The 17,618-nt window shown below is 43.7% G+C and overlaps 1 protein-coding gene across 4 annotated transcripts in view; it reads left to right on the top strand.

Annotated features, from left to right (window-relative positions):
- RNF19A (ring finger protein 19A, RBR E3 ubiquitin protein ligase) overlaps positions 1-17,618 on the top strand; it is a 217,993-nt gene that overhangs the window by 139,055 nt on the left and 61,320 nt on the right. For all 4 annotated transcript variants that reach the window (XM_029591803.1, XM_029591801.1, XM_029591802.1 and 1 more), the window contains one exon: positions 16,846-16,990. In XM_029591803.1, coding sequence (XP_029447663.1) covers positions 16,846-16,990 — 145 coding nt within the window. The remainder of the gene's footprint in view (positions 1-16,845; positions 16,991-17,618) is intronic.

Below are 17,618 nucleotides of genomic sequence, written 5' to 3'. Positions count from 1 at the left end.
AGATAGGATTATCATCTTTGCAAGATTCCAGTGTATACTGATTAAGGATAATTTGGCATTTCAGAACAAATTGGAGATTTTGAAAAATGTCTCCAGGCGAAAGACTTTACATTTCACATGTTTTTCCTAAATCTTTATCTGTGATACCTTAGATATGTTGAAAAGTATATTTTGAAGTGCATAAATAACCTGTTGAAGCATTTCCACCAATCTTGAGTCTATATTTTATACTTTCATTTAAAAGGGTGTGACTCCCTTGGAAGATGGGAAGCTAGAGAAGGAGATTGGACATTGAATAGTTTGGATGTAGCAGTGGTATTGGAGTCTTACATAGAAATAGATATCAGAGCCACCTTTCTTGTTTCATTCACTTTGGCGCCTGACAGGGATTGGGTGTTACATCGTTTCTCCACAACAAAAATTCCTTATATGATAAGGTCAGGGTTTACCTTGATTTGAGTAATTGACTCTGGTCAATCACAGATCCTTTTTGAGTCTTCAGCAGTGCCTTTGTCCCTGAGGATTGATTTGAAAAAAATTAATATTAAATTTATTATTCAATATGGTGGAAATCCAGCTTTAAAAAAATGATTAATTGAAGATGTTAATGGAGCAGAGGGAATCCAGAGCTGCTGTTTACATCTTTAATTTGGTTGGGGGATATGAATTATTGTTAAGTTTTATTTTTGCATAGTCGGCCTAAGATCTTATTTGTTTTTTTCTTCTTTTTTTTTTGCTTCTTTGATTCTTCCCTCTGTTTATGGACATAAATTTCTCAGGGGCTGATATATATTTTTATCCCAGGACAAGCAGGATGATAGTCCTCACATGTGGGTGACGTCACTGGACGGAGCCCTATCACAGAAAATTTTCAGTCAAAGGTTTCTAGAAACTTTGACTGGCACACTGTTATTGTTTGTAAGGTTTTGAGTGGACCCTTGGACACGTGGCAGCTTACCACGCCCATGGGGGGAAGTCCCGTGAGGGGCCACAGGTCAGGCTCAGCTTTGAGGGACACAACACAGAGTTATATCTTTTATTAGACAGAGTTGAGAAGCCACCAGAGGTGGCAGTAGTGAGTAGAGATGAAGCCCGGCTGGGCTTAGGGTTCATCAGGATACTGGAACAGCGATCCTCTCTATGGCTGTGCTGTAGTGGAGAAACTGAGATAGTGAGTACAGTGGAGCCTACACAGAATTCTGGTATAGAGCCTCGTTGGTAAAGTTACTCACACAGCGGTCTCTCCCGGAAGGTAACACAGAAGCTGGAATAGAGGCAGGCCCTCGAGGAGCGAGTTCCAGGGAGCAGCTCTGAGGAATAAAGTTGGTAACTCACTGAAGATGTAGGCAGCAGTTTCTTCCAAGCAGAAGTGATAGGTTCGGGCAGTGAGTCAGGGAACATGGGCCCTCGAGGAGTGAGTACCGGTTCCTGATAGCGACCTGAAAGAAATGAGAGAGGGCCCCTGAGGAGCGGGTACCCAGTTAGGATAAAGTCCAAAAGTTGGAGAGGCAGAGTAGCTAGGTATGGAGAGCGAATCCCATCTGTAAGGATGCCCTTGCTAACTCGATTAGCTAACAAACAGTGTAGGCTTTTGTATCCGGGATGCGTGATGTCATCACAGGGGGACGTCCCTGAAGTTCGCGCCAAAGAGAGAATAAGAAGCAGGGCCGCACATTGCACGCGCCCTATGGTACCTGGACAACATGGCAGGATGCAGGACCGGGGAAGCCGGAGAGGACAGCAGGCAGACTCCGTGGCAGCCAGACGTCCATCAACCGCGGGAGGAGTCACAAAAAAGGTAAGGTGGGCGGGAGTGGAGACATCGGGCAGCGACAGTCGTAACACACACTGAGCCCACTGAGCATGCCATGATCCCTCGAGCCACAAGGGTCTTCCTTCAGTCTTCTTTTTTTCCGCGCTGCAGTTAGCCTCGCAGTAAAGGAGCCCTCTGTGGTACTTCACACATTTTTTTCCTCACGGAAAAAGTTGGAAAAAATTCTCAAAATTAATCCTCTTCATAGGGGTCTCCCATTTTACCATCAATCGGTGAGTAAATTTTTTGTCGCGGTCGATACCATTCCGAATTTCTTGTCAGAAAGCCATCGGCTGTCCGGCCTTCAAAATGACAACAGGGTTTAAAAAAAATGCCCAAATTGCCCTCGCACCATGTCCATCACCGACCCTCATGTTGAGTGTGTCCTGTGTTTGGGCGAAGGACATAGTGTCGCCACACGTCCACAATGTGCCGAGATGACGGCCAAAGGTAGACAGGCCCATCTGGAGAAGATGGAAAGCCTTTTTCATATTCAGCTACTTCCATCGACGTCAACATTGACACAGTCGTCACCGGCAGGAGTGGCTAAAAAGTTAGTAATTAAGAGCAAGCGGCGTCCTGATGGCAGCGGTGACCGATCGTCCCCGACTCCATCTCGGTCATCGATTAAATCGACCTCGGGGCTCGAAAGAAAAGCACTGAACATCGTGAAAAGCATCGGCACAGACGGACTTCTAACCCCGAAGTCTGTTTGATTCTCAGAGCGGCTTCGATACCTATCGAGCCTCCACCTAAGAGGATTTGAGTAGAAGAGCCATCGATGCCCTCTATGCCTCTTACTCCAAGGCGATCCTCACAGATATCTGTGCCGGTTACTGCGCTACCACAGGGACCTGTGAAAGAGCCAGTTCCACCTTCACTGCCACCACCTTCACTGCCACCCTCTATAGCTGATCTGACCTCACCAGCTATAAGTGAGGAATTGGACGGATTCATCCACCGGGCAGTAAGGGGGATATCTTCATCCATCGGTGCAAATGCCCATACCAAAACCTATGCCTGACCCATCTGTGTTCACAACCGCTACTCGCTAGACTCTGTCCTGATTGGTGCCCTGCCGATGGCACCACTACCATCGGAACCGAAGACACCGAGCAACCAACCAATACCAATTCCTGATCCTCGGGATGATGATGCCTCAGATTATTCACCGATGCCTGAGCCAATACCGGGACCATCGGGTATTTCTCAACCGAGGCGCCCAATTTACTCCATCGGTGCCATCGATGCCGTATCAACCACCATCGATACCTTCCCATCCTTCGATGCCATTTTTCATCCCTCACTCCACTCCGTCACGGTGTATTTTATCAGACACATGGGAGGATGTGGACACTGATTCTTCCTCAGAAGATGTATTAACAGATCCATCTCCACCAGAAGAATGAAGGAAGTCACTACCCCCTCCTTCTCCAATTTCATGAAAGACATGTCAGATACAATTCCTTTCCAGTTGGTAATTGAGGAAGACACGAGACAAAAAACTCTGGAGGTTCTACAATTTGTGGACCCCCTTGAAGTAGTTGCCATACCAGTGCATGAAGTCCTCGTTGATCTCCAGCATAGGCTGTGGGAGCATCCTTGTTCAATTCCACCAGTGAACAAGCGAACTGACGCCACTTACTTGGTCCAACATATACCAGGTTTTCAAAAGTCTGTAGTGGTGGAGTCCGTCCAAAAAAGATCCAAAAGAATCTGCCCTCATTCCTCCTCGCCTCCTGGCAAGGAGCAAAAATTACTAGATGGTCTGAGGCGAAAATGTTCCAAGGTTCCATGCTTGTCTCCAGAATTGCATCATACCAATTATATATGACGCAATACCAATGAAATTTGTGGAAACAGATGCAGGAGTTGTCTGAATCTCTGCCTCAGCAACACCAAGAGGCCTTCTCTAATTTTATTCATAAAGGCCTGGAAGCAGGTAAGCACGAAGTGCGTGCAGCCTATGACTGCTTTGAAACATCTTCCAGAATGACAGCAATGGGGATTAGCGCCCGTAGATGGGCTTGGCTAAAGGCTTCTGACCTCAGGCCTGAGGTTCAGGACAAATTGGCAGACCTATCTTGTACTGGGGACAATCTTTTTGGAGAAAAGGTACAAATGCTGTTGCGCAGCTCAAGGAACATAATGAAACACTGACACAACTCTCCACTGTTCCAGCAGAGACTTCATCTTCTGGAAAACGCTCAGCCAGAAAAGATACCAGGAAACCTTATTACAAACCACAAATGTATTATCCTCCAGCACCTCGTCGTAGGGCAACAAGACCATCACAAAGAGGTCAGTCCAGGCAACCAAGGGCATCTAGACCTCAGACAGGCCCAGCATCCAGGCTTTGAAAACCTTCCAGAGAACAGCAGCCACTCCATGAACCCAATCCTGGATGTTCCAGTTGGAGGCCGAATCTCCTTCTTTCTACCTAATTGGTTAAAAACCACAACAGATCAATGTGTACTATCCATAATAACACAAGGGTACCATCTGGATTTTCTCACAGTGCCCAAGGACTCCCCAACAAAGTCTCTTTGGGTACACCCTCCTGAGAGCCAGGGCCATGGAACCAGTTCCCCGACCTCAGCAGGGCAGAGGATTCTACTCCCGCTATTTTCTCATTCCAAAGAAAACAGGAGGGCTGTGTCCCATCTTAGACCTCTGAAATCTCACCAAATTTCTAAGAAAAGAAAAATTCAGGATGGTCTTCTTAGGCACCATGCTTCCACTTCTTCAAGCAGAAGATTGGCTCTGTTCTCTGGATCTTCAAGACGCTTACACTCGCATTCCAATATTCCCTCCTCATCGCAAGTTCCTGCACTTCGTGGTGGGTCATCAACACTTTCAATACCGGGTTCTGCCATTCGGACTTGCCTCGGCACCCCAAGTATTCACAAAGTGCCTAGCGGTGGCAGCGGCCCATTTATGCAAGGAAAGCATACAAGTTTTTCTTATCTGGACGACTGGCTCATCAAAAGCCAATCAAGACAAGGAGCTCTCAACTCTCTCAAACTCACAGTCAATCTGCTTCACTCATTGGGATTTCTAATCAACCACCAAAAATCCCACCTCATACCATCTCGCCTTCTATACATTTCATCTGAGCAGAATTGAACACCACCGTATCAAAAGCCTTCCTCCCAAAAGACCACGCAGACACACTCTCCATATTAGCGAAATCTCTGCGCACACAGGAAACGGCGACAGCCCATCAGTTCCTAACTTTGCTAGGCCACATGGCTTCCACAGTCCATGTCACTCCTATGGCCAGATTAGCCATGAGAATAACACAATGGACATTGAGATCACAGTGGCTTCAAGCCATTCAACCACTATTGTCTCCAATTCAAAGAACCCACCAGTTACATTCATCTCTCCTCTGGTGGACAAACACGAACAACTTGCTAACAGGCCTACCTTTTCAGCAACCAGTTCCACAAGTGACGTTAACTACAGATGCATCCATCTTAGGTTGAGGAGCGCATATAAATAATCTTCAGACTCAAGGTATTTGGACAAACCTCTAAACAACATTTCAATCGACTTCCTGGAGCTTCGAGCTATACGTTATGCTCTCTATGCGTTCAAGGACTGCCTTTCACACAAGACTGTTTCTAATACAAACAGACAACACAGTTGCCATGTGGTACCTGAACAAACAAGGGGGTGCGGGCTTTTATCTCTTATGCCAAGAAGTCGCACAAATTTGGGACTGGGCCCTGTCACATTCCATGTTTCTTTGGGCCACTTATCTAGCAGGCATACACAAAGTAGTTGCAGATTGCCTCAGCCATCAATTCCAACTCCACGAGTGGTCCCTGGATCCTTTAGTAGCGACCAGGATATTCCAACGTTGGGATCAGCCAACAATGGACCTCTTTGCATCCGAGCTGAATCACAAAGTGGACAGATTCTGCTCCCTGCAGAAACAGAGAAACAACGTAACCAGGGACGCCTTTGCTCGCCTCTGTAACTCGGGCCTTCTATACGTGTATCCCCCGATACTGCTAATAACCAAAACCCTCGTGAAGCTACAACAGGACAAAGGGTCAGTGATACTCATAGCCCTGTATTGGCCTCAACATGTATGGTTTCCCATACTTCTCGACCTTTCTATCAGGGAACCAATTCACCTGGGCACAGCACCCAATTTCATAACTCAGGATCAGGGTAGGTTGTGCCACCCCAACCTTCAACTCCTATCCTTCACAGCCTGGATGTTGAAAGCATAATCCTTCAACAACTAAATCTTTCAACTAGTGTATCTCAAGTGCTTGTAGCTTCACAAAACCTTCCATACGAAAATCCTATTCTTGTAAGTGGAAAAGATTCACCACGTGGTGCACACAAAAAAGTATTGACCCTTTTCCTGCCCCACATCATCTTTATTGGACTGTCTCTGGCACCTTTCAGACTCTGGTCCCCAGATTACATCAGTAAGGGTACATCTGAGTGCCATCTCAGCTTACCACAGAGGAGTAGGGGATGCCCCGATATCAGCGCAACCCCTTATTAGATTTATGAGAGGTTTAATTCAGCTTAATCCCCCATTACGGCCACCAGTCACAGAATGGGACCTTAATGTAGTATTAACAAAGCTCATGCATTCTCCCTTTGAGCCTCTGGATTCATGTGATATTAAATTTCTCACATGGAACGTTCTCTTCTTGGTGGCTATTACCTCTGCTAGAAGAGTTAGTGAGTTACAAGCACTTGTCACATACTCACCCTATACAAGGTTCCTACATGACCGAGTGGTCCTATGTACTCACCCAAAATTCCTTCCCAAAGTAGTTACTGACTTCCACTTGAATCAGTCCATAGTCTTGCCCACATTCTTCCCAAGACCTCACTCTCACCAAGGCAAGAGGGTTTTACACACCTTAGACTGTAAACGTGCGTTAGCATATTACATAGACCGCACTGCAGTCCATAGAAAATCTACCCAGCTCTTTGTTTCTTTTGACAAAAACAAACCAGGATTGGTAGTGGGCAAACAAACTCTCTCCAACTGGGCTAGCAGATTGTATTGAGTTCTGCTATGAAAAAGCAGGCCTTCCTCTCCAGGGACGAGTAAAGGCGCACTCAGTAAGAGCAATGTCAACCTCAGTAGCACACTATCGTTCAGTTCCCATTGCTGAAATTTGTAAGGCTGCAACATGGAGCTCTCTTCACACCTTTGCAGCTCATTACTGCTTGGACAAGGAAGGACGACAAGATTCAGCCTACGGGCAATCTGTCTTAAAGAACTTATTTCCAATATAGTCCCAACTCCTTCCATATCCAACCTGCTTTGATTTCAGGCTGCCTCATCTTTTCCAACAGTACACCAGTTGTTGTGCCTCTTGCACAAGTTGTATGCTGTTGGTCCACAACAAATATGACTCAGCCTGTAGCTTGCTAATCATCCATATGTGAGTGTGAAGCTTGAAATAACATTCTTTTAGAGTGGAGTTGATAAATTTTTTAAAATTGAGATGTTGTCAAGGGTGACGCCTAGGTCATGAAAGTGTGGAGAGAAGATTAAGGTGGGTGGGAGAGTGTTGGTGGGGATAGGATTAATGGAATTGTGTTGAGGAGCAATGATCATAAGTACTGTTTTATGCTGACAAGAAATATATCCCAGGGGATAACAACTAAAATACTAAATCATTAAGAGAAAGTAAAATTGCTTTCCTGTAAAAGGTGTTATCCCAGGACAGCGGGATGTAGACCTCACGAAACCCACCCGCCACCCTGCAGAGTTGGGTCCAAAACATTTTATTAATTTAGTTTTTGCTAATGCTTATTGCTACAAACGAGACTGAAGGGAGACCCCTGTGGCTCGAGGGATCATGGCATGCTGGGCATGCTCAGTGTGCCAGTCAAAGGTTTCTAGAAACTTTGACAGAAAGCTTTCCATGATAGGGCTCAGTCTAGTGACATCACCCATATGTGAGGACTACATCCTGCTGTCCTGGGATAACACCTATTACAGGTAGGCAATTTTGCTTTTGCTTAATGATTTAGTATTTTAGTTTAAATTATTATCCCCTGGGATATATTTCTTGTCAGCATAAAACAAGAACTAGATCTATTTTTCAGGATCTGCCTGGTAGTTGTGATCTGGACTGGCCACTGTCAAATCGGATGCTGGGCTCAAGGCTTGGTCTGACCAAACATTACATTTTTTATCTTTCTTATGACTGATCGATTTAACATAGGGGCAGGGCTGGAAAAACATTAGAAAACTAATTTTTTCATTTATTTGTTTTGCTTTGTATCCTTTGCCCAAATGCACACAGAACAGGGTACAAAATAATTTAAAAATATACTACAAATAACACACTAGAATAATATGAACAGTTCATAAACCACCAATAACCAATCCACTCCAAAACTTCTTCTTACTTCCTTTCATCTCCAAAATTCCCCCAGCAGGAAATTTTGAGAAGATTAACAATCTCCAATCCTTGAGTACCACAAACAAATCTGGTTTTCAGGAGATCTCGATCAGATGTTTGGAAATATATCTGGGGAAACTGAGGACCAAAGTTTAACATCTCTGAAGTTACCAGGGAGACTCAAAAGGAAAACCTCACATTTCCATTACTCCCTTTCATCTCTCTCTATGGTGCTTCTCTTGTCACCTCCACCCCTGCATAAATTAATTGTTCCCAGTGGTGCTCTTCCCCCTTTATGTCACCTTTTCACCCATCATACCTTCCTCCAGCACCACAGATAGGAAGTGAGGAGGCTAGTGGTGTGGGGACAGTTGAGGCTGTATTCTTCCCAGTCCGTGGCAGTTCCACCTGCCCCGATTTTCTCTTAGGAAGCACACATGGTGGAGAAGTAGCCATGCAAGCGTCACGACCCCATTCCTGCAGCAGTCTGGCGGGGGGGAGGGAGAGGCAGGGCCTGCAGTAGTTCAAGCCTTTCCTATGGTGGGGACAGCACAAGCTGCTATGCTGGCAAAGCACGCCTCTCATCGTCCTGTCAGACCTAAAGTGAGATGGAGAAGTGCCAGTACAGACTATTGTCCTGCCATGCTTCAGGCTCTGGGCACCAGCAAGGAAACTGTAGCTTCCTGAGTGGCCTGGAAAATAACTTTTAAATAAATAAATGCTCTTAATGCAGAAGACATGTTGACGGTGCTTGTTTGAGTCAGGCCAAATGTGGTGTTTTTGTTTTACATTTTGCTGTTTTAGTGGCTTTATGAACTTAAATCAGAGGTCATGGAAGATTTTCCCTTTGAACTGTTGGTGCAGGGAATCTAATTGGACCAGCCTATGTTTTGTGTAAGTAAATTTATTTTGTCAAATTCAAATATCTAACTATTTGATGCTAGGAGTTCTGTTTGTTTTGGACAAGTGAAATTCCAGCTAATCTTTTGTTAGTATTTATCTGTTGCTTTGGTCATACTGTTCATTGCTTAACAAAGAATTCATATTTCAAATGGGCAGTTTTTTTAATTAGTTTTTACAAGGGCGATTTTGCCTGGTAATTCCTGGACTTTAGCTGTATCACTAGGATTAACATCGTTGCTGTTCTGGCAAGGGCGGTCTAGTGAGCAAACAGAGCTTTACTTTATTATCTTAAGAACTCAAGGCATGCCATTATGAGTTGGGGCTTTTTCTGAGTCACCACTCAGGAAAAGGATCTAGGTATCATCGCTGAAAATACGTTAAGATCTTCTGCTCAGTATGCAGCAAAGAAATGGAGAATAAAACAGAATATCACGTGCCTCTGTATCACTCCATGGTCCGACCTCATCTTGAGTATTATGTGCAGTTCTGGACACCACATTGCAAAGATACAGCAGAATTAGAAAAGGTACAGAGAAGGGTGACCAAAGATGATAAAGGGGATGTAACAATTCCCCTATGAAAAAGGCTAAAGAGGTTAGGACTCTTCAGCTTGGAGAAGAGTCGGCTCAGGGGAGATGTGATAGAAGTCTATAAAATGAGTGGAGGGGAGGAGTCAAGATGGCCGCTGCTGAAGGACGCTGAGTCTTGCAGCTCTGAGCGTTCTCTTGAAATAAATTTTGTTTTTCCTGGTAAAATCCTATTTTGTCTCAGTTATGCCACACAAGAGAAAGGGCAAGGTGAGGATATATCCTCCGGACTCACCTTGCATCTCAGGACAGCGAATAATCACCGACTTCGCGATCCCAGGAACTAGATCGGGGAAACCAAGCGCCGCTGTGGCAATCTCGGGAGGAGCGAGATTATCACCTGGCGAAATCACACTGAGTCCTCCGGATCCCCGAGGCCCGCTGTGTAGCTCTCCACTTCTAGACGCTGGAGGTATTGTACACACTGACCCAAGCTTGGTCGGAGGAGTTCAAGGTGGAGGAACACCCAGCGTTTTAGGAGCAGAGGCTGGAGCCTCAGCCCAACCTATATCTCGTCAGGAGTGGGAGACCCAAGGAGGGAGAAATCTCGGCGAGGGAAGTATACCACCAGGAACATCAGACCAGAGGTCTAGACGGGAGGAGGTAGGAACTGTGGCTCCAATGCCTTGGGAGTTTGTGAAACCGGCGGAGATAACTTTGGAGTCCCTTTGGGACTTAATGATGGTTAATGCCTATACTCTGAGACCAGTCTCAGCAGATGGGAACAATGGTCAAAAGACTGGAGTTGGTAGAGAAAGACCAGAGAGAGAATACCAACCATAATAATGCGGCTATCCAAGAAATAAATGTGAAAATGAAACAGGTTCAAGATTTAAATATGACTTTAATGAGAGATCGATTATCATCGCAAAGAAGATTGGAGTCTATTGAGAATTACCTAAGACAATTTGAATGTTAGATTGGTGAATTTTCCCAGAGTAATGGGTGAACCAGTATTAATAACTTTTAAAAGATATATGACTGAGGTTCTAAAAATCCCTGTGGAATTGCACCCCTCCACAAAGAAAGTTATGTTTTTGCCAGTTAAAAGTGTTACAACACAATTACCTGTGGGTGAAAACAGGGTAGATTTGGAAAACCTCACGGAATATCTAGAAAATTCAGCCTTGGAAGTGACTGAGAGAGCAGTTTTGTTTGTGTCTTTCTTTTCTGACCCAGAGAGAGCAGTTGTTATGAAAGCTTATTTTCAAAACATTAATACTCCCTTTATGGGGGCCACAGTTAGGGTCTATCCAGACCTTTCTAGGGCCACCCAGCAACGGAGGAAAATGTTCATAGATATGCGGCCTGAGGTGTTAGCCAAAGGCGCGACTTTCCTCTTACGTTTTCCCTGCAAATGTGTTATAAAATATGTAGGAAACACCTATATCTTTTTCCTACCCGAACAGTTGAGACAGTTTCTAGAAGGAAGGACATAACCAGGTATTATTGGGGGTAATAATAGGGTTCCTGTCAGCAGCAATGTTATAGTTATTTCCTATTATCTCCTTGTATTTTCTGTTTTCCTCCCCTCATAATTCCCAATGTAATACAGCAAATGTTTTTCCTCACCATATAATTGGACTATATATGGGAGATGTGATATGTTGATATCCTTTTCCTTGAATTTGTTTTCTGTATTTCCTTACAAAGTGTTCTTTCTTTGTTAATAATTTGAAAAACAATAAACATTAAATTAAAATGAGTGGCATGGAACAAGTAAATGTTAATCAGTTGTTTACTCTTTCAAAAAGTACAAAGACCAAGGGACACACAATGAAGTAATTAGGTAATACATTTAAAACTAAGAGAAAATATTTTTTTCACTCCACCCACAGTTAAGCTCTGGAATTTGTTGCCAGAGGATTTGGTGAAAGCTATTAGTATAGCTGCATTTAAAAAAGGTTTGGACAAGTTCCTGCAGGAAACGTCCATAAAACATTATTAAGGTAGAGTTGCAGAAATCCACTCCTTATTCTTGGGATAAGCAGCTTGGAATCTTATCGACCCCTTGGGATCCTGCCAGACACTTGTTATCTGGCTTGACCACTGTTGGAAAAAGGATACTAAGCTTGATGGACCCTTGGTCTGACCCAGTATGGTAAGTCTTATGTTCTTCTGTTCTAAAAGTCCTCAAGCCCAGTCAGGTCACAAGTACCCAGCTAAGTTCTTAGCTATATTGGTCATAACCAATGGTCCAGTATTGTATTCTGTCTTTAATTAAAGAAAAGTCTGTGCCTTCTGCAGCAGCAACACCTATAATACCACTTCCTGCAGTACACAGTGTTTCTTGGAAGAGCAGAGGAGTCTATCTTTCCAGTACTGGTCACACCTGACATTATTTAGCTTCTGAGTTCTTATAAATTTAAAGCCCAGAGTGGTGTGGCTGTAGACAATCGGATGAAATGTAGGTCTGCTCATGTTTGGAAATCTCTTACTAAATGGGCAACAATGAACTCTTATTTATATATTTAAAATATGTATTATATATTTATATTTGAAAACACTAAGCAAAGTATAATCATAATATTTAAAATAAAACAAACAGCAAAAAAAAAGTCATACATTATAACCCACCTCCCCATCCAAAGCCCTTACAATAAAATCCACAGATAATATAACTCAAACCAACAGCCCATAACCAAAAATGTACAGATGGTAATGGCATTAAAGCCTCATAGCACAATATAGGAAAACCCAAAAGCAGAGGAAAATGCCCACAGCCTTCACATGCCACCCCAACACTCAGCAATAAAACCCATGAACATGGTATTACATTCATTATATTATAGCTCCAATCCAGCAACCAGTGTCCAAACTATGCAAACAATAGGACTTAATGCCTTTGATAACTGGGCATTCCCAACTGTACAGTTTAAATTAATCAGCATTCCATTACCCTGAAAAATATATAAAAACACTCTTGTATATGAGAAAATCCTGCTGTATGAGAAATGTACAGACAAAACAATGTCCATCACCACAGTTACATACATAGAAATGACGGCAGAAGAAGACCAAACGGCCCATCCAGTCTGCCCAGCAAGTTTCGCACTTTTTTTTTTCTCATACTTATCTGTTACTCTTGGCTCTTAGTAACCTTTTGGTTCTATTTCCCTTCCACCCCCACCATTAATGTAGAGAGCAGTGTTGGAACTGCATCTAAGTGAAATATCTAGCTTAATTAGTTAGGGGTAGTAACCGCCATAATAAGCAAGCTACACCCATGCTTATTTGTTTACCCAGACTATGTAATTCAGTCCTTGTTGGTAGTTGTCTGTATATAGATCCACTTTTCTTCATTCCCCCTGCCATTGAAGCAGAGAGTTATGCTGGATATGCATTGAAAGTGAAGAATCAGACTTTCTCCCCTGCCGTTGAAGCAGAGAGCTATGCTGGATATGCATTGAAAGTGAAGTTTCAGGCTTATTTGGTTGGGGTAGTAACCGCCGTAGCAAGCAAGCTACTCCCTGCTTTTTTGTGAATGCAAATCCTTTTTTCCACATCTCCTCTTGCCGTTGAAGCTTAGAGCAATGTTGGAGTACCATTAACCATTTGAATGTTTATTGAATGAGGGTATTATCTCCAGGTAGTAGCCAACATTCCCGCGAGCCACCCACTCTTCATTCACGTCCTCTAGACTTTATGGATCCACAGCATTTATCCCACGCCCCTTTGAAGTCCTTCACAGTTCTGGTCTTCACCACTTCCATGCCACATACCACTTCCACCACATACCATGCTGCGAGCAACCACAATAGCAAATCAAAAATCATTAAGACTTGCAAATAAAGCCACAGCTTCCCATGCTTTTGAAAAATTACCAGCTCTTCAAAAGAATGAACTTCTTGGCAATCCATTGCAGAGAAATGGATCTATCTAGGAGAAAAATCTATTGCGTGTGACAGCCAATTTGTAGACCTTAATGGAAGCACCAACAACAACCGCCTCTTGAGAGTGTAGTGAATGTCTAGGGGACAACTTCCCTAACTTTTATCCAATGTGACCCTGTTTTACTACTTGAAAATTCACAGGACTCCAGAGGATGACCCTGGCACCATGAGCGGTCTTTGGCTGGTCAGAGCATGGCTAGATTCTGGCTTGTCATTAAACAAGAAAACAGCAGTGTAGTTTTTAGCTTCACAAGCTGGGCCTCCCTAGGTTCCTTCTCTTCCTGGGGCTGCCTCTTTCCTCCTAAATCTGGCTAGTCCTATTCCTTTCCTAGGGACTTCCTCTCAGGACCAGGATTCCATTCTGTATAGGTTTAAGGTGGACTGGGCCATTTCTCTGGAGCTGGTGTTCTGGTGTTTTCTCCTGTATACCCCTTCATAATGACCAAAACAAATTAGGGGTGCAGACCCCCTCCAACATTGCACTTAAACTTTCCCCCACTCCAGCTGATCCCCTCTCTCAACCTCTACTCCCTTCAGAGGTCCTTCTCTCTTAACCTCCTCCCCTTTAGTGGATTCCCTGCAGCCCATTTTTTTCACAACCCCCCCCCCCCCCAGCCCTTTTCACATCTCCCACTTGATCCTCTCATCCCCAAACCCTTCTTATAACTCCCAACTTATCCTTTGTCATCCTCTCCCTCTTATCCTCTCCCCACTTACCTCCTTCCTGCCAACCTTTCTGTCATATTCCCCCACCCAGCTCATCTTATATCCTCCAATTTGATCTTCTGGCATTCTCCACTCTCTCCCTTCATAGTTAAACCTTACCTAACCTTCAAACCCCCTTCTGTCTTATCCCTCCCTTCAAATAGCCCCTCCTCCAAACATCCTCAGTGGCAACATTTTCATTTGGGCCCTGAGCCAAAGGTGGATAACAGCTGGTGAGAACAGAGGGCAGACTAATGACAGGGGCAGCATTTTTTTTCTTGGTTAGACTTAACGGTGGGTGAGGAGAGAGGAACAGGGGCTGTCTCCACTGGCCCATGCACACTCAGCTCTCCTCTCCCCTAATGGCTCTTCTGAAGCTTGATGATGATCTGCAAGCAGCGGCAGCAGCATTACTAATAAAGGTCGACATGGGGTGTGTGGGCTGCTGCAAGCTCATAGGCCCTGTAGCGACCTTGATCCCTCCTTGAGCAGGGCTTCCTGTTTCCACAGAAGCTCATGCAAGGGCAGTGCTTCACAGGCCCCACACTGACGTCCACTACTAATGCTGCTAATGTTGCTACTGTTGCTGGTGCCTGAATAATGCTGTCGTTTGAGCCACTTGTGAACCCCAGCTCAAGGTTTTTTTGACCCCATTTGGGCTCCAGACCCACAGTTTGGGAAGCCTTGGTTTAGGAAAATATGAGGAAAATTTATTAGAAAAATAAAGAGGACGAATACTTCTCGGACACTTAACTATTAAGCAAAGTATTTTGAACTTCGCACATCATCACTAACATCCTTTATACTTGTCCAGTGCCTTTTTGACTTTAGGTGCTGTTTCACCTCTATGCCACTATTTCTGAGAAGATCTTCTCTCTCCTGTTATGGTAGCTTGCTCTAGAACTCCTTTTCCACTGAAAAATGATTACATCTTGGGTCAGCCTAGTAGCTCAGTGGCAGTGCTGTGCATTGCCATGCAAAAGGACCTGGCTAGGTTCAATTCCCAAGCGAGGCCTCTGCTCTCTGTGCTAACTGGGGCTGTGAATACTGTAGAGGCAGCTTTCAGCCCCCTCTGTTCCAGGGGAGAAAGGAGTGCTACCTCGTGGCCACATTACCATGCTTAGGAGGGAACTGTGGTCTGTGGTCAAGGACTTTTGTTGCAATGGCAAGGCTAAGAAAGTTGGAAAGGGATATCAAAATAGCAGAAAAAGCCCTGGGTAGTTGTAAATCAGATCCTATGGCACCGTAGCCCAGCAGAGTCCGGTTCTGACTGAGTTGCTCTTACCATTGTCTCCTGTGATGCTGTTTGGCCACCTTGAGGTCATTAGATATGATCACACAGATCCTCCTCCTTGTTACCCAGTTACTCGCTCCCCATCAATACTGCTCATATAGATCGATGCAATATCTTTGAATAGAAAGCAGGCGCTCATTGCTGAGTGCCCTCTTTCCTAACGCGCCTAACCACCTCTCCTGGGCACCTGATGTCATATTTAAATAAAGCGCCCTTTTTAGTCCTGGGCATTGGGCACATAGGAGACATGGCTGGGCGCCCGGCACCTGACCCTGACCTAAGCTTCCTCACCCCCCAAGGTCTGGCCCAATGGGCCAAGTGGTCCTGGTCAGACCCGGGGTCCAGTTCCTGAAATCGGAAATCGGAGGTCCTTACGATAAAATCACCCTTGCCAGACTGCAAATCTCCTCCCTCCTGGCCAGGACCCCCTGCTGGAGACCCTCAGACCATTTGAGAAAAAAAAATTATTTTTTTACCTTACTCCTTTTTCTGTTAATCCAACTTAATATCACCATGATATTAAGTCAGAGGAAGTGCAGAAAAGCACTTTTTGGGCTCTTCCAAAATTAATGCCTGCTCAGGGCAGGTGTTAATTTTGGAGAGTAAAAATGTGCAGGTCGGGTGCACTTTTTTTTTTTTTTTTTTTTGCATTGGGAGGAATAACTAATAGCCTCATCAACATGAATTTACATGTGATGAGCGCTATTAGTTACTTGCGAGATTTGGACTTGCTAACCCCCGTTTTGCATTGGGGATTATAGATGTGCATCGAGCCATGCACTGCGGCCAGAGCACGGTACTGCATCTGCCTGATGCTGTTTCTAATCAGTAAAACATCACCTCGTGCAAAGCATTCTGCTTCTTCATATTTCATGATAAACACTGTTTTGCTTCTTTATTCTAGCAGTGCTTTCCTTAGTCAGAACAGTTGCATATTACCACTCCTGAATTTTTCACTATGATTTTAGCAGTGCAAAAATGAAAAATATGAACAGGACCCATAGGCAAGAATTTGATTGGTACTAACAAACAAAGTAATTATAATGAGGATTGTTGATTAAATGTTTCTCAAATCTGGTAGGAAACAGTTTTGTAGGAAATGCTGTTTTAGAAGACAAAGTGGGTCTATTTCAGTTGATCTAAATTCCACAACATAGACTGGAGAGTACTTGTGGCTAACTTCAGTGGCCTGTTGAATATGTATCCTGGTGAAGTTTTGTCATTTTTATTGAACTCTTTTTTTTTCCCTAAACAGCTGATGATATTAAACCATGTCCACGATGTGCTGCTTACATAATAAAGATGAATGATGGAAGCTGTAATCACATGACTTGTGCTGTCTGTGGTTGTGAATTTTGTTGGCTTTGCATGAAAGAAATCTCTGATTTGCATTATCTAAGGTAAGCTTTGGTAAAATGAGCAATTTTGAAGCTTGAGGCATGAATATTCAAGACCTTTTGTCTGTCTATCATATGGTATGATTTAAAAAATAGCACACAAAGAGAAACTAAATAACTTAAGCACTAGAAACTGTAATGTGAATGGTCAGTAATGGCCTGTCAGCTTGTTAATTTGTATGACTCTTACCTTATCTTATTGCCAGTTTCAGTAGCAAATTGATTTACATTTCTAATTTCTGTCCGATGGCTTTTTTTTTTTAAACACTTTAATTAGCAGAATGTGCACACCTAGATAATCCAGTACAAAAATTGTCAAATGAACAGCCAAAACCTTGGAAACTAAAAGTTCAGGGCAGATCCAATTAACAGGTAGAGCAGGCTCAATACACGACGTAAACCAATGTCCATTTTTATACTCCTACTGGTCTAATGTATATAGGTAATATTTATCTGCTTTAAATTGTGGAACATTCAATTTTTTTACCGTTATTTTAAACATTTTCAACTCCTGACATTGTCTCCATCTTAATCTTTCTCTTTCTGCTAGTGATTAAGAGCTGAGTTTGACTTCTGTTTTCTTAGCTTTAGATTTCTATACAAAATGAAAGTAAAAGCTTTTCCCTGTACT

This window comes from Rhinatrema bivittatum, chromosome 2, assembly GCF_901001135.1.
Source record: "Rhinatrema bivittatum chromosome 2, aRhiBiv1.1, whole genome shotgun sequence".
In the NCBI taxonomy this organism is placed as follows: Eukaryota; Metazoa; Chordata; class Amphibia; order Gymnophiona; family Rhinatrematidae; genus Rhinatrema; species Rhinatrema bivittatum.
Note: the sequence above shows the minus strand (reverse complement) of the source record. Positions and strands in the feature narration are given on the sequence as shown.